Source organism: Protopterus annectens, chromosome 10.part0 (assembly GCF_019279795.1).
Source record: "Protopterus annectens isolate FY-2018-M chromosome 10.part0, PAN1.0, whole genome shotgun sequence".
Classification (NCBI taxonomy): Eukaryota; Metazoa; Chordata; order Ceratodontiformes; family Protopteridae; genus Protopterus; species Protopterus annectens.
This window is the reverse complement of record NC_056744.1, coordinates 151,760,479-151,787,924: the sequence shown is the minus strand read 5'-3', so window position 1 is coordinate 151,787,924 and position 27,446 is coordinate 151,760,479. Positions and strand designations below refer to the sequence as shown.

Sequence of the window (27,446 nt, the reverse complement as noted above, 5' to 3'; positions counted from 1 at the left end):
AAATGTTTTTGTGTTTGTGTGTGTGGATTTTGATGGTGTAGGTTTAGTGGGACTATGTGATGAGTGTGGTGTGGTGCAAGTATTTACCTTCTCCTCTTGACTGTCAAGTTCAGTCTTGGTTGGAGAGAGCTTTACCTCCTGTTTGGCTAGATAAGTGCATCTCTCACAAGTGTTGGGTGGTAGGAGGAGAGGGTTGCCTGTGTACACGAGGCAATTGCTACATTGCCCCAAGATGTCCAGATTTATCAGATAGACAGGAGAGAACACTGGGAGATGACCCTTGGACATGCCTGAATAAAAAAACTATTTTCCCCTAGGCAAGTGAGGAAAGTGAGTACAAGAGCTGTTTTTGTCTAAGCAAGTGAGGAAAGTAAGTACAAAAACTGTTTTCCTCTAAGTAATGAGGAAGGTTAAGTGCTGTAATAATTTGTAGCTTATTTAATGCTTACAAGTTCTGAACAAGTGCTGAGCACAAATAAACAGATTCCAGTGCTAAAACTAAGAATCTGTATCTGAACTAGACTAGTTACAGGAAAGAAACAAGTGCAAATGTGGTCTTTTAAATCAGAAAGTTGAGAGAGATAGAAAAATTGCCCAAATGGCCAATAACTACAATTTCTGGGGCAGAAACCACTCCTTATGTGGTAGATTGGTTACCGAGTGCTTACCACTCCCACTGAACAGCTTGTAGGCTTCCCTCCAACACAGAAAGGCTTGGGGGCCTCAGGAGCTTACAAACAGTCCTGGATACAGCAAATCTGTATCTGGACTAGACTAGTTACAGGAAAGGGGAGAAATGAGTGCAAATGCGGCTTTCTATTCTGAGTTCACAAAAAAAGCTGTGATTCTGGCCTGTAAATGCAGTTAAGTTCATAGGAGGTTACTAGACTAATGGCCCTTGGGCCTTTACAAGCCTAGCAATGTAATACCTGTATTCCCTAATTGACCATTGTTAGACATTTTGATTGTTTGCAGAATGAATCTATGATCATCACCAGCTGCCCCTGTCCATGAGGGACATAGGTGCCTCCCTACAAGTGAATTTATAGTCTCCCATCCAATTGTCCATGTTGCACTTAAATAGGGTCATTGAGGAGCTCTGCTTAACATGAATCTGGAGTTTATTCCAGAGTAATGGCAGTCTGTAGGAGACATATCTAACTCTCCAGCATGTTTTGTTTTAAGTCACAGTCTAGTTTGTGATCTCTGGAGCAAGTGACTTTTGTCACAGTTGATTTGTGTATGTGCAGCATTTCCATTAGGGCAGAGTCAGAGACTGCTCTGTAGACTAGGCACAGGTCACCTCTCAGCATCTTGTAGGACACAGAGTACAGTGACAAGACTTTCAGTTTTTCCATGTAGGACATGTTTTGGAGTACCTGAATTCTCTTGGTCAGGAACCTTGTGGTATCTCCGCTGCTGCAGGTGTCTGGTGAGGTACATTCAAAAGGTAGTGTTGTACTCTATTAGTGGTCTGATGAGAGTGGAGTACAGAGGAGTTATAACATCCTTAGTCTTGGATGTGATGCCACTACTTATGAGGTGTGCAATGTAAAAGGAGTTCCTTACCACTGTGGACACATGGTATTTGAAGTTAAGACTGCTCTCACCTTGTATTCCCAAGTCACTCACCACTGGGTTCAAGCTTGGGGGGGTGTTGTCTGTGCTGTAATTTGCAGGGGCTACCTCTTTGCCAAAGGGGACAATAATGCACATTTTTGCATTTACTTTTAGACAGTGGCTTTGCACCAATCATTTATTTGTGTTCACCCCTCCTTTAATATGCTAAGCTAATATCTGTAGGGGACTCGATTGATCCCAGTTTATAGTCATCTGCGAACTTGGTAAACCACAGACCATCTACTTTGGCCTACACTTCCGAGTAATGTATTCCAAACAGTAGAGGGCCCAACACAGAACCTTGTGGTACCCCACTGTTAACTGTTCTACTGGTGGAGGTGGAATCCTCAACTTTGAAAATATGTGTTCTGTCTATGAGCCAGTTAGCTACCATCTAATGACATATGGGTTAATACCTAGCTGGGAGAGTGTCTCGATGACACCTGAGTGGGGGATTGTGTCAAAACCCTTGGCTAAGTCAAGATAGGCAGTATGTGCTGCTTTGCCTTTGTCCAGGGCTTTAGTGACATTCTTAAAGAAGTCTACCAGGTTTAGTAAGCATGATCTATGCTTAACGAAGCCAAACTGAGTTGGGTCAAGAGTGTCAAGGTTACCTATGTCCTTGTTGATAAGGTCCATAATGATTCTTTCCCCTGGCCTTGCAGATAAGCTGGTTAGGCTTATGAGTGTAGCTCCCAGGGTTGGTTAATGGATCTCCCCTTGTGCAAGGAGATTACAGTTGCTGTTCTCCCCTCTGCTGGAACAAAGCCAGTGCTCAGGCTATAGTTAAAGACATTGCCAAGTGGATCTGCTGTGTCCTGTTTCAAGTTGTTTAGTAAGCAACCTGGGATGTTATCTGATCCCATAGAGGCCGTGTTTTTGGCCTTGGAGACCGCGGATATGACCTGCTCATTGGAGATACTGGGGAAGAGGACAGGTGTAAGGTATGCTTGGGATATGGCTGGTAGGGACAGGGTGGGGGGTTAAGTTTGAGCCAAATCTGTCAGCTAACTCTGGGTCAGTGTGAAAGGTACCATCCACTATGAGTTCAACACATAACTTGGGTATTCCCTTTTAGATTTTGGGCATAGCTAAAGAAGGCTTTATGATTGTCTTTAGCTAGGGAAGCTAATTTAGCCTCATAACTAGCTTTAGCGGACTTTACCAGATATCTGATTTGCTTGCCCAAGTGTGGAAGGTATTCTTTCTATGCTGACTAAGTTCCCTCTTATTCTTGGATATCATTTTCTTCCTTTTGTTATATAACCTATTTATACTCGAGATCCACCAGGGTGGCTTTCTTTATGGAAGGATTTGGTTTTGATCCTGTCAGGTACAGTCAAGTCTATACAGTTGTTTAAGTGGTTATACAGGGCATTTGTGTACTCCTCTGCATAGGAGTCATTGTTGGCTGTGTTAGCAAGGGGGTTGAAACTTTTCAAACCATCACTTATTAAGCTGTAGCTTGTTTTGGAGACGTTACTAATTTTTAATGCTCCTGTGGAGGTTTCAGATCTGATTGTTTACTTCAAATGAGAGAGATTTATGGTCTGACCTTACTAGGGTTGGCAGAACACAGGGGGTAGTGCAGTGACCCCCCCCCCCATATTGGTGAGTATTAAGTCCAGAACATTTGAACTCCTTGTGGGGGTGTAGACTAGCTGTTCCAGAGTATTTATTTTAGACCAGACAGTTGAATTCACAAAGAATTTGTTTTTGTTTGAAGATGGCTTATATGTGAATTTTACAAATAAGACTAAATCTGCGACTTCTGTCTATGCCACAGGAAGCTTGACTGTGAAGCAGTACCTTTTTGCCCACTTTTTATGAGTATTTCTTTTGGTTAAACTTGAACAACTCTCTTCTATCAACAGGTGACATTCCAGAGGTTTACATTGTAGAACGTCTCTTCTCCAGTAGTCTGGTTGTTGTCGTCAGCCTACAGATGCCTCGGCGAATGAACGTCTACCATTTCAAGAAGGGAACAGAGATCTGTAATTACAGTTACTCTAGTAATATTTTGTCTGTCCGTCTTAATCGTCAGGTAACTAGGAGTGTTTCTTATAAATTTATTGTATGCATTTAGGATGGGAAGCAATGTGTCTCAGTGTTTTTCTTATTTCAGATGTATTACTTCACTAAAGGTTTTCCCAGAAGCATTAAGCTATCACATTATGTCCTGTTTTTTATTTTTTTCTTTGCTGTCTTGCATAAAATGCGTAAAGTTAAACTCCAGATTCATATTACACTTTGAATCAATATGAGCAAATCTTGCAATTTATAGCTCATAGTAAAAATAATGACTGTTTTACATGGGGTTCAACAATGGAAAAATAGAGCAGGACTTGTATCAAGATTTACAGAGATGGAAATCATGTGTACTTGGACCATGCATCTTTTGCTCTATGGATGGAGAAAATGTCAGTAGAAACTGAGAAATATGTCGTAGTGACAGGAAGCAGTACTGTCTGGAAAGGCCAGTGTTGTGTCCATGTGGATTTATTTTAATGCTGTGGTAACTGAGCACGAATTCAAGCAAAGAACTGTTAAGTGATATTCAGATTCCTATGAAGCAGAGTTTATCACAAGGCCAGCATTGTTTATTTCTGTGATGCTTCTCATGCGTTTACATGGTGAGTTTCTTTTCACTTGTCTTAAAGTGTACTGTACTTAGCTTATGCTTCATGCCATTTTATTGCGTAACTTGCATACATTTCATGTTCCTCCTTAGCATTCTTAATTTGTGCAGTTCATTTCTTAATGAAAAGCTTCAGAAGCTTTTTATTGAGGATGTGACCATATAGGTTTATTATAGTCTTCAGTCACATCACCTTAGGGATAGTGAGGGATATTGAAGGGATGCCTGTATAGACTTTAATATGTAGGGATGCTCCCTAATGCTAACTCTACTATGATGACATTAAGGATTTTGTAGGTTTATTTGAGCTGTGCCTTAATAAAAAGTTAAGAATGCATTTTATTGAACAATATCCCAAGTATATTATGCGAGTTGGGATACAAAATGCATTGTGGCACAACTTGTTTTGTGCTGCAATATATATACAAATGTAAGCAAAACACTAAGTATATGTTAAGGTTGATTCAGTCTTGGTTTTTTTAGTATTTGACTCATTTCATTGTTGGGTACCTCAAATATATGTTCCTTTGCCATAAATTTACAAAAATACGCTCTTTACAAAGGAAGAATTGTGGAAGCCATAGTCAGCCTGAGATACCAAGGACAGATATGATTCTCATTTAGTACCTAGAGAACAGGGAGAAACACTGGGCTTGTGCTGCAGTGAGGAGCCCTGTCCAAACACTGGGCTTAGCTGAACTCAAGGGCTGGAACGTACCATTTAGGAAGTTAACCTGTACATGATCTTCTCCATGCTAACAACTGTCTTATGAAGTGGCTAATATTTTCAGTGCTGTTAATGATTGTTTGCATACTTTGGTCATCTGAACTCTTGCTTGGGCTGCATCTTCCTGCATTCCTTTCATGGTGGGTAATCGCATAGTTCAGCGGTGCTGTCATTTATGACACTTGGCTGCATTTACATACCCATACAGATGCCTTATTGCACTGTGGCCTTATGAGTATCAGGGTGATGACTGGGGAGGAGTTCTTTCATTATTAGACAGTCCCTGACCCTAGCATCAGAGTTGTGTTATTCACAGACGGTTACAGAGCTATTGGTCGAGCCATTTTAAGCCTAGCCACACTTGCCACAAATTTATCAAAATGTTACTGTAAGTATAAATACCCGAAGGTGTTTTATGATTATGATGTAGGCCTGTACACATTAAGTGTTCATAGGCTGCCTCTTTCCATTAGAGACACTGCTGCCAAAGCAGGAGTAAATTTGTGATTTCCCATCCATTGGTCCAAGTTACTTTTGAATATGGTTAGGGAAGAGATTTGCTTCACATGGATGTCCTGTTCCATAGAAGGGATAATCTTGGAGACACATACCTGTCCCACCAACATGTCTTGTTTATGTCAGAGGCAAAGTTTAGAACAGTTATTTCTGATGCTGCTTGTTTTGCGTATGTGCAACAAATCCATCAGTGGGGGACCAGAAGATGATTTGTTTGCTAGGCATAGATTGCCATGCAGCAGTCTGTAGGAGACTGAGTACAGGAATACGGCTTTGAGATGGTCCACATAGGATTTGTTGTTTACTCTCTGTATTCTTTTGTGTGAAGAATCTCTGTGGCCTCTCTAGCTGTTGCAAGTTCCTGGTCTGGTACATGCTGAAGGGGTGCGTAGTGTTCAAGATTGGTCTGATGAGAGCTGAGTACATTGGAACAGTGACCTCCTTGGTTATGGATGCCATGCTCTTACTTGTATGTTGTGCAATGTAGAATTTTTTTACACAGTAGATACGTGGTGGTCAAAGCTTAGGATACCGTCAGCATGCATTCCCAGATCCCTGACGTCTGAGTCTACTTTTTGAGGTGTATTACTAATGTGGTAATTTTCAGGGATTGCTGTCTTCCCAAAGGGTACTGTTATGCAGTTTTTGTATTGCGTATTCACTCACATCTGGGCACTCCTGTGAAACAGTTGTATTTGATGGAATAAAATGTTGGGCTACAACAACTAGAGTATGTTACATGCTCATGTATGGGGTGTTTTGCTTGCTTTCTTTCTTTTGGAAGTTGTCATACTGAAAGCAGAAGCCAAACTTCTTGTACAGTGTGACTCTGCCCAATCAGCATGGGTATGTCCATTATTTCCTTCTGTCTTACTTGGGAACTCGAACAGTGCTTTGCACAGTGGTACCCTGTGTTAGGACAGAGGACACAGTAAACACAGTCTGAGAATGTTGTTTGTAGTAGTACAAGCAATAGCTTAAAACACTCCATATTTCTGTAATGTGTATACCCTGCTTAGATTAAAACTAATTTTGACTGGAAGCAAGTTCCCTGCAAAACTGCTGCAAATTAGTAAAGGAAGAGAAACCATATGAAGAATCGCTTCTCCTCGCATACTGAAAGCTAGAAAACACTAGTAAAACCACACAGGAACACCACCTGATAATAATAACTGGCTGCTCATGTGATCAGTTTCATTTTGCAAGTCGAATAGCTGTCACACTGCTGTACCACTGTTCAGTTACACACAGTAGGGAAATCTGAAATGGCGCTAAAAAGCAGTTGTAGTGTCTAAAAATTCAAGAAGCCCCACCCAGTAAATAATTGCACAAATAGAGACAGTCAGACACAGACACACACACACACACACACACACACACACACACACTCACTCACTCACTCACTCACTCACTCACTCACTCACTCACTCACTCACTCACTCACTCACTCACTCACTCACATATACATACAAAACAGAAACACACACCATGGCTTGACCCGTTCATGTTGTTTTTGCATGTGAAAGTGTTCAGGAATACTGAGATAATGTTACAAAATATGCAGGCCATGTCTTCTTGTGCTTCTCACAGGTATAGTATCCCAGATTGCTGTTGTGAGCTGTATCCTTAAATTTTCAAGTGCAGAGTACTATATTCAAAATCATTAATCATTTTTGCAAACCATGATAAGAATACAAGTTATGCAAGACTGGGGTACTTTTTCCCTTTTATAAAAAGCCTTGTGCACAGTGAAGACTTGCTAATTCTATGGGGTATCCTCAAAAACAAGCTAGAAGAAGCTTTCATGTGCAGGATTGGCTCTTTATATCTAAAATACTTCTGATAGACATGCAATAACTGGAATGGTAGAAAAGGACTGAGTGACCCTTGTGATATAAGAATCTGTCAAGATAATAACAAGGATTTAAACACAGGCACTCCTGTATATCTGTTTGGTGAAGCCTCCTTACTATTACTTCATCTGCTTTCAGAATCCAAACCACATACCTACCATCCATATCTCCCAACCTGCAGACACTGAAAATAAGTACAGAGGGTCTTGAAAGGTAGTTACAGCCTGGCAAAAATCTGGCCATCTATTTAGCATAAAATGTGATTACCAAATAACACACAACTCTTCCCATTCCAGTAAGAATGCGGGATACTACTTAGAAACACATTTAAAAATAGCTGACAAAAATGATGGAGAAACGTAAGCACATTATTAAAATGACAGTGTAAAATCTGTAGACTTTAAAGAACCTTATTCTAAAATTCTACCGCATAGTACCTTTTATTTTTGCTTCTGGAAAAGGGACAGGTAAGATACGTGTCCTCTTTCTTTAAATTATTGGTGCCATTATTATTTTGGTCACATTGTATTTTTTTCTGTATATTAGACAGCTTCAAAAATCACATGTTGAGTGGGGAATTCAGAAAATTATGTGAAAGAGTAAACTGAGCCTGAAAATATGGATTTCCTCCAAAAATATACATGTCATGTACAGGGGTAAATCAGGCCTTAAAAGAGATATGTTCTTCCAAAACAGGGACAGTTGAGAGGTCTGCTACCACCTTATATATGAAGCAGTGTTTACGAATATTATCATAAGCTCCCTGTCTCAGTTTGTCCCTGTTTGTCTGTATTTATGCAAATTGTCTGTATTTTTGAGTTGAAAGATCAGTATAGGGCATTTGCATGATTATAAAATCATCAAACCTCATTTGTCTAAAACCACTAGAGGAAATAGCTGTCCAGTAATTCCTTATGTGAAGGTAAACCCCACCGGACCAGCTATTCACCTAGACATTATAACTAAGGCTGATGTTGCAAGATCTTGGAGGTAAGTTACACCTCTTTCAGCAGCTATGTGTTAAGCCTTTTTATCTTGTCCTAATGGGCTTGGAAGAGTTAATTATTCTGTGATAGGATGAATGCCTTGCAAAACTTTTCCTCAGTAGAATGTTTGTACGATTTTTATACTTGGGCATTTCAGTCATATCTTTCACTGGAATAAATGAGGTTTCATGTATGTCAGGTGTCTTGTATTAATGTCCATCCTTTGAAGCCACTTTAGCCCCACTAAATCCTTTCTAAGGTGGGTTCTTCAGCAGTGGACTCTGCACTTCCATTGTGGCTCAGCTGGATAGATATGGAAGGGTAGTCTGACCTACGTTTATGCTATAGGTAGTCATATTTCAAGTGTCCTGCTTTTGTTTGTTTGTTAGTGTTGTTTCACAGTGCTGCTGCATCCTTATGGTTTTAGACATGGTTATGGTGTTGTTTCGTCTTTACTAACTTCTAAGGCCCTCAGTGTTCTTACCGTTAAACAGATGACTCAAATCCCAGTACTCAGTTTTAATGTGAAGGACCGCAGAAGAACAGAGAAAAAGGCAGAAGTAAACATAGTTATGCCCAATGATTCCAAGCCAAGAATATGAAATAAATGTCTCTTTGGTATAAGTGAAATACATCTGTGTGCTGTGCTATGCTTAGAGCAACGAGTTCAAGCCCAGGTGAAACAAGGGCAATGTACAAACTAAATCCAATTAGTGTAGCAGCACTCCATCAAGCCAAGTGTTCCACAACTCAGCACTTTAAATTGATAGGCCATACTGCTGAGTTCCACACTGTGTTAAAGGAGCAAAAACATTTGTGAGTAACAAGGGAACAACAGACAGACAATTGGTTGGCAAAAAAAATCAAAACTGCATCCATTTCAGACAGGCAGGGGCAGAACCGTTTCTTCCCTCACCAGGAACATAAACTACAACCACCAGGCTGAAAATGAGCAACAGACAAACCGAAAATCTTCTTCTGCTGTCTGGTCCAAAACAAGACGCAGCAAGGGCAAGAAACAGCACAATCCAATTCATGCAGCAGATTCAAAGCCAGGTGAAACAGGAGCAGAATATAAACAAAATCCAGCTAGTGTAACAGGACTTCTGACAAGCATGGTGTGCCACAGCACAGTGCTGTAAATGCAGTACTCACTAAAGGAATGCAATGAATGAATGATGGACAAGATCTGTGCACCTTTTTAGGAGATGTAACATACTCAAGGTATTCTAACCTTTGGATAAGGTTATACTTTGTTGATGTGCATTAATGTTGGGGAAGAGGTATCTCCTGGTCATACTTTTTGTTTCAAAAAAATAGTGAAGTAGATTCCATGAGTTCTGTCTTGCTGTTCTGTTTTGCCTAACTACACTTTATCCCTCCTTCCTCTACAGTGTTTGTTACAAGCCTATTAAATAACAAGGACTGTAAAATTGGCTTTGTAAAGTCTTCATTAGTGACTTGATTTTTTCTCATAGGTATCGTCATATTTTCCAGTACTCTCTCTGCCAACTCATATGTCCTGAAATCTTTTCCTGATAGAATAAGAATGTAGTACAATAGAAGAACAAAAGAATGAAATACTCTTCATGTCTTACGGATTGTAGCATGCCACTTTTGCTGCAGCACATATCTCCAACTGCATGTTCAAGTGTTTTAATGGTTGGAGTTAAGAGACTTCCTATGGCTTTTTATGGTGCATTGCTGACTTTTGTTTGTAAAGGCAAGGTAAAATGCACACCTTGTGAAGGCAGACCTGTCTTCCTTTTGCTGCTGCCTCACCCAACAAGAAGTTCAATTGTAAGCAAATGGTAACACCACTAACGACTCTTGGATATTCTACTGGTGTCTTTCTCTGCTCTTGCATGTGCATATGTGAGTGTACACAATGAACTCTGCACACTCTTTCAAACACTTTGTTTTCCTAAAATCATTACAGGTAGTGGTGAGGCCTGAGTTGTATAGGTCTTGTATGATGTACTGTCCATACAACAAAGACACTGCAAATTTTTTTTTTTATGCTAACAAGCTGACCCAGTTCCATTTTAAATAATAAGCTGAACAGCAGAAATAAGCTGCTTTTTCTGTTGATTATACACTTCTTCCCTTCCTGTTAGCTGTGTTGTTAAGTCTATCCAGCCAAAGCAGTATCTCTGCTGCCATGCTGACAACTATCTTACAACTTGACCTATGCATTCATAGGATCCACTGTCTGCTAACTTACTACCCCTTGGGAAAATAGTTCAGTGCACCTGCTCTTTTCTTTTTGCAAACAGATATTTTTTTCATACTGCTGCTCCATCCTCCAATCCTTTCAGGTGTGGTATATCTGTAACTACAGATCCCTTTTTCTGAAAGCCGTCACCATTGTACTCTATGCAAAGCTTATTGAGGTACTTTAATATTCCTGTCCTGACTTCCTCCTTTCTCTAGGATACAAATAGTTTATAATCTCTGTCTTCACATGGCTTCTGCTTTATGTCTTATTTTTATTTGTTAACCACGAAAGGAAACTGGTCATCACGGATGACTACTGGGTAAATGGTAGTATCTGGACCACACGTTAGAGTAGCTAATCAACCTGGAAGTTAAAGTAAACTGGAGTACCAAGAGGAAGTCCACACAGATAATGGAAGAATATGCAAACTTCACAGAGATAGCAGTGGATATCAGGATGCAACAGTGGCTCCTAGATCTCTGTGACAGACAGGTTCATAGGTGTGTACTAGGCTAATGGCCCTGGAGCCCATATAAGCCTAACCCATAGGATTACCCTGGCATCGTGCCACCCGACCTTAGTTCCCAGTGCCTCTGTCGTGCAGAGCCACTGGAGTGATCGCTGGGGTGAATGTTCTATTTCCCATCCACTCATCAAGATTTCTCTTGAAGAGGCCCATTGAATGCTCTGCTTGACATGTATGGGAAGTCTGTTCCATATCATGGGCAGTCCCTGGGTTATGAACCTGTCCCTCCAGCATGTTCTCTTGATTGTTTAAATGAGATTGAGGTCTCTGGAGCATGTGATGCGGAGGGATTGGGATTTCTTTAGATTTAGCATTTCTAATAGAGCTGGGTCAGATATGGCTTTGTAAGTGAAGCAGAAATCGCCTCTAAGTGGGCGATATGAGACAGAGAATAGTTGGAGTTTTTTGTCTCTCTCCATATAGGGCAAGTGTTTAAGGCCTAGGATCCTCTTTGTGAGGTACTTTTGCAGCCTCTCTAGTAGTTGCAGGTGTCTAGTGAGGTACATGCCAAATGGGGCATTGTACTCAATGATTGGCCTAATGAGGGAAGAGTAGAGGGAGATAATGACCTCTTTCTTCCTGGATGCAAAACCCTTAGTAATGAGATGTGCCACACAGAAGGACTTTCTGACCACAGTGACAATGTGGTGGTCAAAAGAGAGGTTGTTGTCAGCCTGTGTTCCCAGATCTCTTATAATGCCTTCTGTTTTCAGTGGACTACCATCAATGAGGTAATTCATGGGAACCGGGTTTTTCCCAAAGGGGATGACGACACATTTTTTGGCATTGAGCTTAAGGCCATGGTTCTGACACCAGTCGTTGGTCTCAGTGAGGCCTTTCTGTAGGGTGTCAACATCACTTGGGGAGTTAATAATAGCTCCCAACTTGCAATTGTCTGCAAACTTTGTCACCCAGAGTCCCTTCATGTTGGCCTGAACATCAGAGAAGTAGATACCAAACAGGAGAAGACCCAGGACTGAACCCTGTGGGACTCCGCTCGTGACTGGTCGGCAGTCTGACTTGGAGTTAGCTACTTTCACACTGTGGGTTCTATTTGTGAGCCAGTTTGCAACCCACCTAGTGATATAGGGGGTGATGCCCAGCTTAGTGAATTTTTAGGTTCATAGGTTCATACTAGGCTATCTGACCTAGGGCATTTATAAGCCTAGCCAGAATGTGTTTGGCTTTCCCACCCATTTTAAATTTATTTTGCTATGCCCTTTTTCGAGGTTAGTATACTGTGCCTCTGTCTAACAGTGACACAGAAGTGATACCCGGGGTAAACCTATGATCTCCCATCCACTCATCAAGATTCCTCTTGAAGAGAGTCAATGAGGGACTCTGCCTAACCTGGACTGGGATTTTATTCCAGAGTGAAGGGAGCCTCTGGGTTATGAATCTGTCCCTCCAGCATGTCCTATTTATTTCAGTGCTGAGGTTCAAGTCTCTTGAGCGGGTAGCTCGATGGGATTTGGATTTTCTGAGGTGCAGCATGTCCATTAATTCTGGGTTGGACATGGCTTTATACGTCAGGCACAGATCGCCTCTGAACAGGCGGTATGCCACTGAGTAGAGCTGGAGTTTCTTTAACCGGGCAGCATATGGCATCTGTTTGAGCCCTTTGATCCTCTTGGTGAGGTACTTTTGGGGTCTTTCCAGTTGCTGCAGGTGTCTGGTAAGGTACATCCCAAAAGGGGCATTGTACTCAATTATGGGCCTGATGAGGGATGAGTAAAGAGGCACAATGACCTCCCTGATCTAGATGTGAATCCCTTCATGATTAGGTGGGCTATATAAAATGTTTTTCTAACCACTTTGGCCACGTGGTTGTCAAATGAGAGATTGCTATCAACTTAGGTCCCCAGGTCCCTAATTACTTCTTCTGTACTTAATGGATTACCACCTATGTGGTAATTTGTGGGCACTTTGTTTTTGCCAAAGGGATGACTATACACTTTTGGCATTTAGCTTGAGGCCATGGCTCTGGCACCAGTTGTCTGTTTCTATGAGGCCCTTTTGGAGGATGCTTGTGTCGGCTGGAGAGTCGATTATGGCGCCCAGTTTGCAGTCATCTGCGAACTTGGTCAGCCACAGTCCTTCCGTGTTGGCCTGTACCTCCGAGAGATATATACCGAACAAGAGAGGTCCCAGGACTGAGCCTTGTGGGACACCACTTGTAACTGGTTTGGAGTCTGACATGGCTCCAGCAATTCTAACCATGTGGGTTCTGTCCTTGAGCCAGTTTGCAATCCATCTAGTGACATAGGGGTTTATATTTAAGCTGGTGAGCTTATCTATAATGCCCAAGTGGGGTATTGTATCGAAGGCTTTTGCGAGGTCCAGGTAGGCTGTGTGGACCACCTTCCCCTCGTCAATGGCCTTGGTGACTGTTTCAAAGAAATCAACCAGGTTTAAGAGGCAGGATCTGCTCTTAACAAAGCCGAACTGGGTAGGATCCAGTGTCTGTAGGCCCCCAATATCTTTATTTATGAGGACCATGATGATCCTTTCCATAGCTTTGCAGACCAAGCTAGTCAGGCTTATGGGGCGATAGTTTCCAGGATCCGTTGAGGCACCACCTTTATGGAGAGGGACCACTGTTGCTGTACACCACTCTTTGGGCACATATCCTGTAGTAAGGCTGAGATTGAGCAGTAGTTTTATGTTTGGGTTAGCTCTTCTTGGAGTTCATGTAGGACACAGCCCGGGACACCGTTTGGTCCCATTGATGCTGTGTTTTTTGCTTTGGAGAGGGCGGCTCTTACCTGAGCATCTGAGATGTCAGGGGGGCAGCACTCTGCTGGGATAGATATTTGCCCTTTTGGTGGGGAGGGGAGTTTGCGCTGAACCTGTCAGCTAGGATGTTGGCAATGTTTGTGGGTTCGGTGTATTTTTTGTCATTTTGGATTAATTCTGAGCATATCTGGGGATTACCACCCAGGTTCCTAACATAACTAAAGAAAGCCTTGTGATTATCCTTAGTGTCCTGTGCAATTTTTCTCTCGAAGCTGGCCTTAGACAATTTTATGAGTGCCCGTAGTTTTTTGCTAATACTGATCAGTGATGCCTTCCCTTTTTGGGATTTTGCTCTATCATTTAGTAGCTTCCTCCTTCTATTGTATAGTTTGTTTATGGCTGGGGTCCACCAGACAGGACGTCTGCCTTTGGAGGATTGGGTCTTGGTTTTATTTGGGATCGCATGATCCATGCATTCCTGAAGGTGTTCATAGAATGCGTTTATAAAGGATTCTGCGGTCTGGGCGTATTTTCCACAGGCCCGGGGGCTTTGAAGGATTCCACCTCGGTTTTGAGGAGTGTGAAATTTGTTTTAGAGAAGTTTTTCACTGAGGTTTTCTGGGCAGGGGGTGGGTCGGGATGTGAATATCCAGTGAGATTAGTTTATGGTCTGATCTTACCAGTGAGGGATACACTTCTGGTCTGGAGCATAGAGTCCCCATGTTGGTGATGATCAGGTCCAGTATGTTTTCCCCTCTTGTGGGAGTGGTAACAAGTTGTTCCACAGCATTTGAGTTTATAAATTCTAGGAACCTTTGGGCTAGGGTGTTGGAGCTAGAGTAATGCTCCCAGTCTATGTTTGGGTAGTTGAAGTCGCCCAATATTATGGTGTTTGGAGAGACCTTCATATTTTCCAGTGTTCTCAGGAAGGCTGAATGGGGTTCCTGGGTTTGGGAGGGTGGTCTGTAGCAGGCTATAAACTGGAAGGTAGTTTTACCCACTGTTAGTTGCACATGGATAGTCCCTGATGCTTCGTGCTTTGCCACCAACCTGGAGGTGTGGGTATCTTTGATGAATATCGATACTCCCCCTCCTTTTGTGGGTCGGTCCAAGTTTTGGGGCCGAAAAGCATGGTATGAGGTATAACCTGGTAGTGCTGGGGTGCTCTCGGGAGCCCTGAACCAGGTTTCTGTTACTGCACAGATATCTATGTTCTCCATGCTAAGAAGAGTTATGAGTGTGTGCATCTTGAGGTTTAGACTTCTGGCGTTGAGTAGCATTACTCTTAGTTTCTTATCCCTTGTGATACCTATGGAGGTGGGTTTGTCTTTTGAGCCTTGCCTAAAAAAGGCACTATGGGGGTAGCAAGAGCCTTTGCCAATATCCAAAAGCCCAGGGGTGACAGGTGCAAGCCATCCCTAACGAAGCATCGTGGCTTGTCGAGCATATCATCCCAAGCTGACAGGCATTGGATCCCCTTTGAATGACACCAGTACTTAAGCCAATTGTTGAAATTGATCATCTTGTCTTCATATTGTGGCATCATTCTTGGTGAGGGTAAGATGCTACTCAAGGTCAGGGTCATACTGGCCTGGGCTACATGCTCAGAGAGCTCCTCTATGTCTCTTTTCATGTAGTCCAGGGAGGTACATCTCAGGTCATTCACACCAGCATGGACAATGACTGAGCCATATTTGTACTTGCCTTGGAGTGACCTGAGTGCTTGTGTTATGTGGCGGATCCTAGCGCCCGACAGGCTGCTCACCGTGACCCTCTCCTTGTTCAGCCTGGTGAGCAGGGCGTCAGTGTGCCTGACGATAGAGTCACCTATTACAAGTGTATCAGGTGTGTTGTTTAGTCTTAAGGGCTGTGACTGTTCGGCACACTGGCTTTGTGAGATATGTGTTGCACGTGTTTTGTTTTGGGGTAGCAGTTGCTTGGGTGTCTGCTTTGGAGGTCTCTGCTGCTTAGGCAGATCTTTATTTAGAGCCTCCGAGTATGTTTTTGTGTGATTATGTGTTTGGTTTGCTGTCGTGGTAGGTCTATGTGAGACTGGAATTGTAGTGAGTGTGGTTTCCTTCTCCTCCTGACTGGTTATGCCAGTACTGAGTTGAGAGAGCTTAGCCTCCAGATTGGCTATATGGTTGCATCTCACACATGTGTTGGAATTTGTTGGGAGGAGGAGAGGGTTGTCTGTGTACCTTAGGCAGTTGTAACATTGCGTCAAGATTCCCAGATTTACCAGCTGGACCGGAGAGGAGATTGACAACTGTCCTTTGGACATGCTAGAATAATATTGGGAATTCCTTTATAATTGAAAACAAGGGCCAGTGGGGAGTGAGGGTATAGTGCTTTTAATTTGTTGTGCTCACTTATATAATTGCTTTAGTGAGCAAGTGCCAGGTAACTTAAGTGCAATGTGTTACAGGTAACTTAAATGCAAAAACGACAAACAGTAACTTTCTTTCAAGTGAAACAAGGAAATAAGTACAGTAAGCAATGCAGATATCATTAGTGATCCACAGAAGCGCTGAGAAGCCGCGTATTAGGTGGAATTAGCGTTCCAGGGAAATAACAAGCAAACAAACAAAAAGCATATAAACAAAGTTAGGTTCAGCAGGCCTGGATCTAGCCTATGCTACAGCAAACAAGGTGTACCAATTTCAGTAAGATACAGTTCAAATATTCAGACACTATAAACCTTTAACCAGACATTCCCAGCTCAGAAGGGCAGAGTCCAGCCTCTTCTCCCACAAGAGTGCAGACCACGAACCTTCTTAATGTAAAATAACTGGCCTGAAGCCCAAGTGCTTAAACCAGAACTAATGCACTTTAAGAATAACAGACACTGGGCTCTCAATCAGCAGTTCTCAACTTAGAAGGATGAAAGCTACCTGTCCTGCCACCACAGTGCATGCCACAAACCTTCCTAATGTAAAACAACTGGTCTGAAGCCCAAGTGCTTAATCCAAAAGACTTAGAATGATAGCTACACTTTAATCAAGTTACTACCAAACAGTAATAAATACAATTGAATACTTTAGAGAATGCCTGGATTAGTGCTCAAGTTACACAAACAAAGCTAGATCCAGCAGGCACGAATCCAGTCTATTCCACAGCAAACAAGGTGCACCAACTTCAGTAAGAAGCAGTTCAGATATGCATGCACTATAAGCCTTTAACCAGAAATTCCCAGCTCAGAAGGGCAGAGTCCAGCCTCTCCTCCCACAAGAGTGCAGACCACGAACCCTCTTAATGTAAAATAACTGGCCTGAAAGCCCAAGTGCTTAAACCAGAATTAATACACTTCTAGAATAACAGACACTGAGCCCTCACTGAGCCCTCATTCAGCAGTTCCCAACCTAGAAGGATGTAAGCTACCTGTTCTGCCACTACAGTGCAGACCACAAACCCTCTCAGTGCAAAACAACTGGTCCAAAGCCCAAGTGTTTAAACCAAAAGGCTTAGAATGAGTTACACCAAATAGTAATAAATACAATTGAGTACTTTTAAGATGATGCAAAAGTAAAATAAAGTAGGTAGAAACACAAGTACAGTAAAAGCAGATGAAAAATTTTTTTTCTCAACAAGTGCTGAGATCAAAGAAACAGATTTGAGTGCTGAAACTAAAAAACTGGCTAGTTATAAGAAAAAAAAACTAAGCTAGAAGGCTTCCCTCCAACACAAAAGGGCTTGGGGGTTCAGAAGCCTACAAATAGTCTATACCACTTAACAGGAAAGGCAGGAAACAAGCTTAGATTTTTTTTCTTCTGTTTCCCAGATGCTCTCTTTGTACACAGTAGGAGTGCCTGAAATCAGAATATGATCTCACTGCAATCAGTTGAGTGAGCAAATGAGAGGGGCCCAGAAGGAGTATCCAAACATAAATTTACAAGAGGGGCGGGCAGTTTCAAGGCTACTAAGATTAACACCAAAACAAAAACAGGGAAGGTGGGTGGGACTAACTGAAGAGCAGAGTCAAAACTTCCAGTTCAGTTAATATTCCTTCAACACAGTTAAAATCAATTTAAATACTGTATTTTTTGAAAAAAAGTGCAGATAAAGGTACTTAAATTCTCTTATACGTCCAGTTGAATACAGCTAGTTCTTAGCCGGCCAAAGCTGAGGTTGTTAAGCAGAAAATATTTCACACTGTACCACTTAAATAGGCAAGGACAGGAAATCAAAGAATGTGGCTACCCCCACAGCTGTAATTACTAGCAAATAATAAAATTCAGCAAACACTGACTAACTTCCAGTTCAGTTAATATTCCTGCAACACAGTTAAAATCAATTTAAATACTGTATTTTTTTTTAAAAAGTGCAGATAAAGGTACTTAAATTCTCTTATACGTCCAGTTGAATACAGCTAGTTCTTAGCTGGCCAAAGCTGAGGTTTTTAAGCAGAAAATATTTCACACTGTGCCACTTAAATAGGCAAGGACAGGAAATCAAAGAATGTGGCTACCCCCACACCTGTAATTACTAGCAAATAATAAAATTCAGCAAACACTGACTAACTTCCAGTTCAGTTAATATTCCTGCAACACAGTTAAAATCAATTTAAATACTGTATTTTTTGAAAAAAAAAGTGCAGGTAAAGGTACTTAAATTCTCTTATACGTCCAGTTGAATACAGCTAGTTCTTAGCCGGCCAAAGCTGAGGTTTTTAAGCAGAAAATATTTCACACTGTACCACTTAAATAGGCAAGGACAGGAAATCAAAGAATGTGGCTACCCCCACAGCTGTAATTACTAGCAAATAATAAAATTCAGCAAACACTGACTAACTTCCAGTTCAGTTAATATTCCTGCAACACAGTTAAAATCAATTTAAATACTGTAATTTTTGAAAAAAAAAGTGCAGATAAAGGTACTTAAATTCTCTTATACGTCCAGTTGAATACAGCTCGTTCTTAGCTGGCCAAAGCTGATGTTTTTAAGCAGAAAATATTTCACACTGTACCACTTAAATAGGCAAGGACAGGAAATCAAAGAATGTGGCTACCCCCACAACTGTAATTACTAGCAAATAAAACACTGACTAACTTCCAGTTCAGTTAATATTCCTGCAACACAGTTAAAATCAATTTAAATACTGTATTTTTTGAAAAAGAAAAGTGCAGATAAAGGTACTTAAATTCTCTTATACGTCCAGTTGAATACAGCTAGTTCTTAGCCGGCCAAAGGTGAGGTTTTTAAGCAGAAAATATTTCACACTGTACCACTTAAATAGGCAAGGACAGGAAATCAAAGAATGTGGCTACCCCCACACCTGTAATTACTAGCAAATAATAAAATTCAGCAAACACTGACTAACTTCCAGTTCAGTTAATATTCCTGCAACACAGTTAAAATCAATTTAAATGCTGTATTTTTAAAAAAAAAGTGCAGATAAAGGTTCTTAAATTCTCTTATACATCCAGTTGAATACAGCTAGTTCTTAGCCGGCCAAAGCTGAGGTTTTAAAGCAGAAAATATTTCACACTGTACCACTTAAATAGCAAGGACAGGAAATCAAAGAATGTGGCTACCCCCACAACTGTAATTACTAGCAAATAATAAAATTCAGCAAACACTGACTAACTTCCAGTTCAGTTAATATTCCTGCAACACAGTTAAAATCAATTTAAATACTGTATTTTTTGAAAAAAAAAGTGAAGATAAAGGTACTTAAATTCTCTTATACGTCCAGTTGAATACAGCTAGTTCTTAGCCGGCCAAAGCTGAGGTTTTTAAGAAGAAAATATTTCACACTGTACCACTTAAATAGGCAAGGACATGAAATCAAAAAATGTGGCTACCCCCACACCTGTAATTACTAGCAAATAATAAAATTCAGCAAACACTGACTAACTTCCAGTTCAGTTAATATTCCTGCAACACAGTTAAAATCAATTTAAATACTGTATTTTTTGAAAAAAATGTCCAGATAAAGGTACTTAAATTCTCTTATACGTCCAGTTGAATACAGCTAGTTCTTAGCCGGCCAAAGCTGAGGTTTTTAAGCAGAAAATATTTCACACTGTACCACTTAAATAGCAAGGACAGGAAATCAAAGAATGTGGCTACCCCCACAGCTGTAATTACTAGCAAATAATAAAATTCAGCAAACACTGACTAACTTCCAGTTCAGTTAATATTCCTGCAACACAGTTAAAATTAATTTAAATACTGTATTTTTGAAAAAAAGTGCAGATAAAGGTACTTAAATTCTCTTATACGTCCAGTTGAATACAGCTAGTTCTTAGCCGGCCAAAGCTGATGTTTTAAAGCAGAAAATATTTCACACTGTACCACTTAAATAGGCAAGGACAGGAAATCAAAGAATGTGGCTACCCCCACACCTGTAATTACTAGCAAATAATAAAATTCAGCAAACACTGACTAACTTCCAGTTTAGTTAATATTCCTGCAAGACAGTTAAAATCAATTTAAATACTGTATTTTTTGAAAAAAAAAGTGCAGATAAAGGTACTTAAATTCTCTTATACGTCCAGTTGAATACAGCTAGTTCTTAGCCGGCCAAAGCTATGATTCCTGAGTGTGGAATGGTATCAGAGGCCTTGGCCAGATCAAGGTAGGCTGTATGAACCACCTTGCCTTCATCCACAGCTCTGGTGACTGACTCAAAGAAGTTGAGCAGGCATGATCTACCCTTCACAAAACCAAACTGTGAGAACTAGAGTTTGGAGATTTCCTATATCCTTGTTTATTAGGTCCATGATGATGCATTCCATAGCTTTGCATATCAGACTTGTTAGGCTAATGGGGCAGTAGTTCCCAGGGTCTATAGTCACTCCTCCTTTGCGGAGTGGGATGACTGTAGCAGTGTGCCATGCGGTAGAGACAAAGCCTGAGGTGAGGCTGTGATTGAACAAGGCACACAGGTGAGGTGCCAGTTCACAATGTAGTTCATGTAAGACTCATCAGGGCATATTGTCAGGTCCCATAGAAGCTGTATTCTTGGCCTTGGACAGTGCTGTTTTAACCTATGCAGCAGTAATACTGGGTGCCTGGCAATGTACTGATATTGTGATTGGGCCTTTGAGGGGAGAGGGGTAAAGTTGGCACTGAATCTGTCGGCCAGTATATTGGCAATATCTGTTGACTCGGTATAGGAAATACTATTGTGCAGTAGCTCAGAGAAAACCTGGGTATTGCCGTGGAGATTCTTTACTTAACTGTAGAAGGCCTTGTGGTTGTCTTTACTATCTGCTGCAATTCTGTTTTCATAGCTAGCTTTAGAGGATTTGATGAGGGATCTCAACTTTTTGTTGAGGCTGATAAGGGAGTTTTTCCAGTGTTGAGACTTCACCTTATTCCACATCAGTTTCCTCCTTCTGTTGTAGAGTTTTTTGTGGCAGGGGACCACCAGATTAGCTTCCTTTTTTTGGAGGAGAGCTTCTTGGTTCTGTTGGGTATTGCGAGATCCATGCATTTGTGTACATGTACATATAGTGCATTGGTATATGATTTGGCAGTCATGCAACTATTCTCCATTTGCATGGGTGCCGTGAAGTTAGCCACCTCTGTTTTTAGGAGCCCAAAGTTAGCTTTGGAGAAGTTTTTCATGGTGGTTACGTTTGCGGGGGGTGGCAGGGATGTGGATTTCCAAGGTGATTAGTTTGTGGTTGGATCTAACCAGGGAGGAGTTGACTATTGGTGTAGAGCAACGGTCGCCCATGTTAATAATGACCAGGTCAAGGATGTTGCTACCTCTAGTGGGGGTAAGAATGAGCTGGTCCAGGGCACTGGAATTAATGAATTCCAGGAAACGTTAGGCAAGTGTATTGGTACATGAGTAGTTTTCCCAGTTAATGGAGGGGTAGTTGAAGTTGCCCAGTATGAGAGTGTCAGGTTTTACCCTAATATTCTCCAGGGTGCTTAGAAACGTGGAGTGTGAGTCTTGGGCCATGGTTGGGGAACCTATAGCAGGCTACCCCCAACTATGTCCCAAGACTCACACTCCACGTTCCTAAGCACCCTGGAGAATATTAGGGTCCAACCTAATTTTCATACTGGGCGACTTCAAAACTCCTCCTCCATTAAAAGGGAAAACTACTCATGTACCAATACATCTTAACCAGTGAGCCACCATTCAGCATATAAAACCAGCACAAGTTTAACATCCTTCTTTCATGCAATCTCTGTCTTGTTTGCCTCAATTTGAAGATGGGGTCTTTATTTCTGTTCGTAGTAACCAAAATGGCACATGATCTCACCATCCTTCTGCACAGACGCCTAACATCTAAGTTACTTTTAGTGCTTCCTCTGCCACTTCCAGCAGTCTTGTTATCTTTATTACTGCATTCTTACACTTATTGCCTATTTTAAAATAATACAGTGATTGATCAGGTCTGTTTTCCTTTCTGCTACTATAGTTGCATCACCACCATTGTGTGCTCCCCTGTTTTGCTTTTTTTCATTTGAAACTGGTATACCTTTACCTCTTTTTAATCTTTTCTGCCTAATTGTGCTTAACAAATTGAGTTTTAGATCTCTCTGTTATGCACCAAGATCCATTCTTTTCTTCCTACCCTTCATACAGTGGCACATGTAAAGGTGTTGAAGACCTGTCTCAATGTTATTTGTGCTCTTTCTGTGAACTCCTGACAGTAACCTTTTCTATCAGCTATATTTACTGTACTCTGCATGTGGTTCACATTAGTCTAGCATTTCCCCATACCAGAAACTTAAAGAGTCAACAATAGATTTTATGTACTTAGTTTTATTTACGTTTGTTTACCGGGGGGGGGGGGTAGAGCACTGATAATAAGATGCAAGATGTGAAGAATGCTGGATTAGCCACTGAGTGTGACATTAAGGAGGGAAGAAGGAGAGAACAAGCAGAAGAAGAAAATGCAGTGTCACCGTTATTTACTTACATACATAAAAGGAGTATCTGACAGAGGAGATTCACAGTGAACAGAGTAATGGTATTGCAGGAGAAGCATAGTTTTACTGTTGTGAAGTTTAGGTGACATGGCTGAAGCCGAGACATTTGCATTTGTTTTGTTTAAAAAGAAAGGTTATGAAATGAAGTCTAGATTGAACAGAGAATGAGTTTTCTATAAGGTATTGATGAAGAAACTGGCATAGTTGGGGGGGTGCTATAATGGATAAACTGAGATCAGTGTGGTGGAGTGCAGCTGTAGGAGTTTGCAGTATTAGGCCTGAGTGTGAGTGGCTTCTAAGACTGTAAGATGTGCAGGAACACTGACTTTCTATTTTTCCAGGGAAAAATGCTAGTAAATCCCAAATTTGGACTGTCCAAGTGCTGGAAAAACCTGGAATGCTCATGGAATTTCGCATTTTAGGCTGTAACTACAAATTTTATTTCTTGTCATAAATTGCTCTGTACCTAAACTTCTCTTAATTTTGCACATAAACGCACACACATATGCATAGAAATATATATATATATATATATATATATATATATATATATATATGTATGCATATAATTAAAAAAACAGAAACGATGTGTGTGTGTGTGTGTGTGTGTGTGTGTATATATATATATATATATATATATATATATATATATATATATATATATATATATATATACATATATATATATATATATATATATATATATATATACAAATATATATATATATATATATATATATATATATATATATATATAAATATAAATATACACACACACACACAAACACACACACACAAATATTTAGAGCAAAGAGAGACACTTTGGCAGATTAGATTAAAATCAGACAAAACCCCAGGTTTAAATGAGACTATCAATGTCAAGTGTTTTTTAAAGTATCGTAAATTAGCCATTACTAAAGATACTGACTTGTCTTTTTTCTTTAAATCATGAACACTGTGTTCTTAACTTTTGTGTTACTTAATTAGTTCCATTTGTGACAATTGCTTGTTAACAGAGTGTATTTAATGTATTGTCTTTTTAATGGAGTGTATTCTGATGAAGTCGTTTGATGAAAGCGGATATTAAATTTTTGTACGCTATTGTTTGGAGTTTGCGGACATCATTTCGTTCAGTTCCTATTGCCATCATCGTTTTTACTTGTATCTTTTGGCTTTTACTGCATTTATGAGTCTGGGCTTCCAATAAGCTTCAAGTCAAATCTGCCATTCATATTTTTTAACTCTATTTTTTTATTCAGATTGCCATATAATGGGCAATAATCGAGTCTGTCATTGATGTGAAAAAAAAAATTCTCGTACTTCCTACAGACTTGAGCATGTCTTGATATTGGGTTTTCTAAGATGTTCTTCATGTTTCGCTGTTGCAGTCATTACATTTGGGTTGTCTGCTTGCAGGTAGCCCTCGGTCGGCCTGATTTTCAAAGTCTTGGGTCCTGCGTCGGTTGTGGTCTCTTCTTCCATGACATCAGGGAGTCAGGGGTATAAAGCATGCAGCCAATGCCATTACATCAGTCTTTCCTGCCATGCGGTGCCCAAAGCAAAAGCAGTTCGCAAGTGCCGGTCGGCCGACTCCTGAAATTTTCATTTTCGAGTTTCAGAACAGAAGTCTAATAAAAAGCTAAGTACCCGTTAACAATTGCATTTCTTGTGGAAAGCAAATACCTCATAAAGATTTTCATTCATACTGCATTCCTTGCTTAGGCTCAGACCATGACGTCCCTCACTGTCAGTTTTGTGCCTTATTCAGTCTTCCTACTATTCATCGTCGGTTCATTTTTGCATCTAACTATTTTGGTACTCTGTTCAGTTATCCTGAAATGGCTTCGGTAAGCCATCTGACTACCGACATTCCAAAAAAACTTAAAGATAAAGACAGAGACAGACCGCATAGGTCCAAAGCTGCCGACAACGCTTCCGTTAAGCTAGTCGCCAGTTCCTCGGTACTCAGTGAGGTGCTTTTGCAGCCCCTGATACCAGCTACTTCAGAGTCGCAGGCCTCTACTAAGACCCATCCGAAGTCCGGTATGCCGCGAGATCCTTCTTCGATTATGGAACCTGCGGATGTCTTTACCTTGGATGGGTCCGGAGCCGCTGTGCAGGCACCAGCTTATGAGGGTGTATTCAGGCCTACTGACTTGCATATCAAACCAATGCCATCTTCTTCTTCAAGGCCTAAGACTCGATCCACACCTAGAAAACCGATGTCCAAACCACATGGTCAGGCCCATATGCCTAAAAAACAAATGATAAGAATGGCTGAAGACCTTATTACTCTAATTAGGGGAAGCCACCCTTCTCCCTCTAAGAGACCTAGAACCGATTTTCCTTCTGATTCTTCCGGTCAGGATTCTGAAATTTCTGTTTCTTCTGATGACCAGGATTTTCCTTTATCTACCTATAAGGATTCTGATGCAGAGGACTCCATTCCCTCTGCTTCCCCTCCAGAAGATTTCACTTTTGGTGAACTTTGCACACTGTTAGGGAGCATTTCCGCTGGGAAAGCCAGGATTACTCTGACTCCAAAAAGAGGCTTAGGGAATTCTTACTCCTGCCTCAACACAGGCCTTTAGCTATCCCCCCCTCCCCATACTGGACATTGTAGATGATACCTTCTTGGAATCTAGCCTGGCCCCAGACACCTTACCTCCGGCTCCCAGGAAACCTGACAGGTATTACAGAGTACCTGATTCTCACAAGTTCCTCTTTAAGAATCCTACTGCGGACCCAAAGTCCATTTCACAAGGGCCCAAAGGCAATAAGGCTACTACTGTCAAAAATCCTACCCCTTCTGATAGAGATTCCAGGGCCCTGGCAGATGGGGTAAGAAGGTATACACTTCTGCTACTTTGGCCATTAGGGCCTTAAACTGCCAGTTTCATATGTTAAAGTACCAACAGCATCTTATCGGATTACTTAAACAGAAATTGATGTTGATTCCTGACTGTGCTGAAAATAAAGAATTATAGGATTTAATGCTTTCTGCTGAACAAGTTGGTAAACATACTTTGCAATGTGGTTTTGACTCCTTTGAGGCATCTTGTAGGGCTGTTGTTACTGGGTCTGTTCTTAGAAGGCATGCTTGGCTTAAGGAACAAACTCTGCCAGATCATGTTAAAGCCAAATTACTAGATGCTCCCTTAAACCAAGACCACCTATGTGGCAACAAAGCAGAATAAGTTCTTAAAAAGATGGAGGAAAAAGCTAAATCTATGCAAACTGTTAAAGATTTCCTGCAAGTACAGCCTCCCAGATTTAGTAGGCATTGGCCTTCTAAGAATTGGTCCTTTCCTGTCTCATCCAGGCCTTCTCAGTCCAAATCCAGGAACAGCAGACCACCTAGACCACAATCTCAAGGTACTCACAGGCCTAAGCAGTGGGGGGGGGGCTCCCACTTCCAAAGCTGGAAGTAGTAAGACACCCACCTGTGGTAAACTGTCACAAGGACTTAACCTTAAACCTTCCAAGCCCTGCTCATCTGACCGCTCCTTTAAGGGGAAAGATCGCCCTGCATGCAAAAAACTGGGAACTCATTACCCAAGACAAATAGGTTTTAAATATAGTTTCCCCAAGGATACAGATTCCACTTCCACACCTTACCAACCCCAAAAGGTTGGCCAGACCTACCCCCAAATCAGTGTGCAGAGGCTCAACAGCAGGTCCTCTCTCTTCTTAGTATCAAGGCTATTCAACTTGTCCAAGCAGAAGAATGGGGACAAGGTTTTTACTCCAGACTTTTTCTGACAACCCCTGGCGTCCTATCCTGGACCTATCTATCCTAAACACCTTTTTGGTAATTCCAAAATTCAAAATGCTAACTCTTCATCAGCTGCTTCCCATGCTGGGCAAAAATGCCTGGTTGGCAACATTGGATTTAAAGAAAGCTTACCTGCACATCCCAATAAGGGATTCTTGCAGAAAATACCTACGCTTCAAAGCAGGCTACATGCACCATCAGTTCTCTGCACTGCCCTTTGGCTTATCTACTGCGCCCAGGGTATTCATGAAATGCCTAGCTGCAGTCACTGCATTTTGCAGGCAAAGAAATATTCACATATACCCATACCTGGACAATTGTCTAATTCAGGCAGAAAGCCAGGACATACTATTAAATCATCTGGCATTTGTAAAGAAATTTCTAACCTCACTGGGGTACATCATAAACAAAAAGTAATCTCATCTAGTACCCTGCCAACAAATTGTGTTCCTGGGAGTAAGCTTGAACATAACTTCCCAGATGGCTTACCTCACTCCAGAGAAACAAGTTTATTTGACAGCCTTCTTCAAATTACTGGCCACAAAGACCCAGTTAATTGCAAGGAAAATACTGCAAGCTCTGGGGTTCATGGCCTCTTGCATCCTACGAATTCCATATGCAAGACTGCATATGAGGAAACTACAGTTGTATCTAAAAAGCCCATGGTGTCGACATTCTCAGGACCTGGAAGCAATGATTCCTATCATCCCTTATATAAAGACAGAATTCCTTTGGTGGGCAGAGGCCTGCTACCTCAACAAGGGACTGCCATTCACTCTACCCCCTGCCGCCCAAACCCTAACAACAGACGCATCAGACTATGCATGGGGGGCTCACTTGGCAGGGCAGTGCATTCAGGGCAAATGGAACCCAAGTCAAAAGCACCTGCATATCAATCAAAAAGAAATGTTAGCTTTACAGAATGCTCTGACAGTCTTGAAGGACCACATCCT

At 41.2% G+C, this 27,446-nt stretch overlaps 1 protein-coding gene across 1 annotated transcript in view; it reads left to right on the top strand.

Moving 5' to 3' along the window:
- WIPI1 (WD repeat domain, phosphoinositide interacting 1) overlaps positions 1-27,446 on the top strand; it is a 1,063,998-nt gene that overhangs the window by 360,166 nt on the left and 676,386 nt on the right. The window contains exon 3 of the mRNA XM_044085121.1: positions 3,495-3,664. Within this exon, the coding sequence (XP_043941056.1) occupies positions 3,495-3,664 (170 nt within the window). The remainder of the gene's footprint in view (positions 1-3,494; positions 3,665-27,446) is intronic.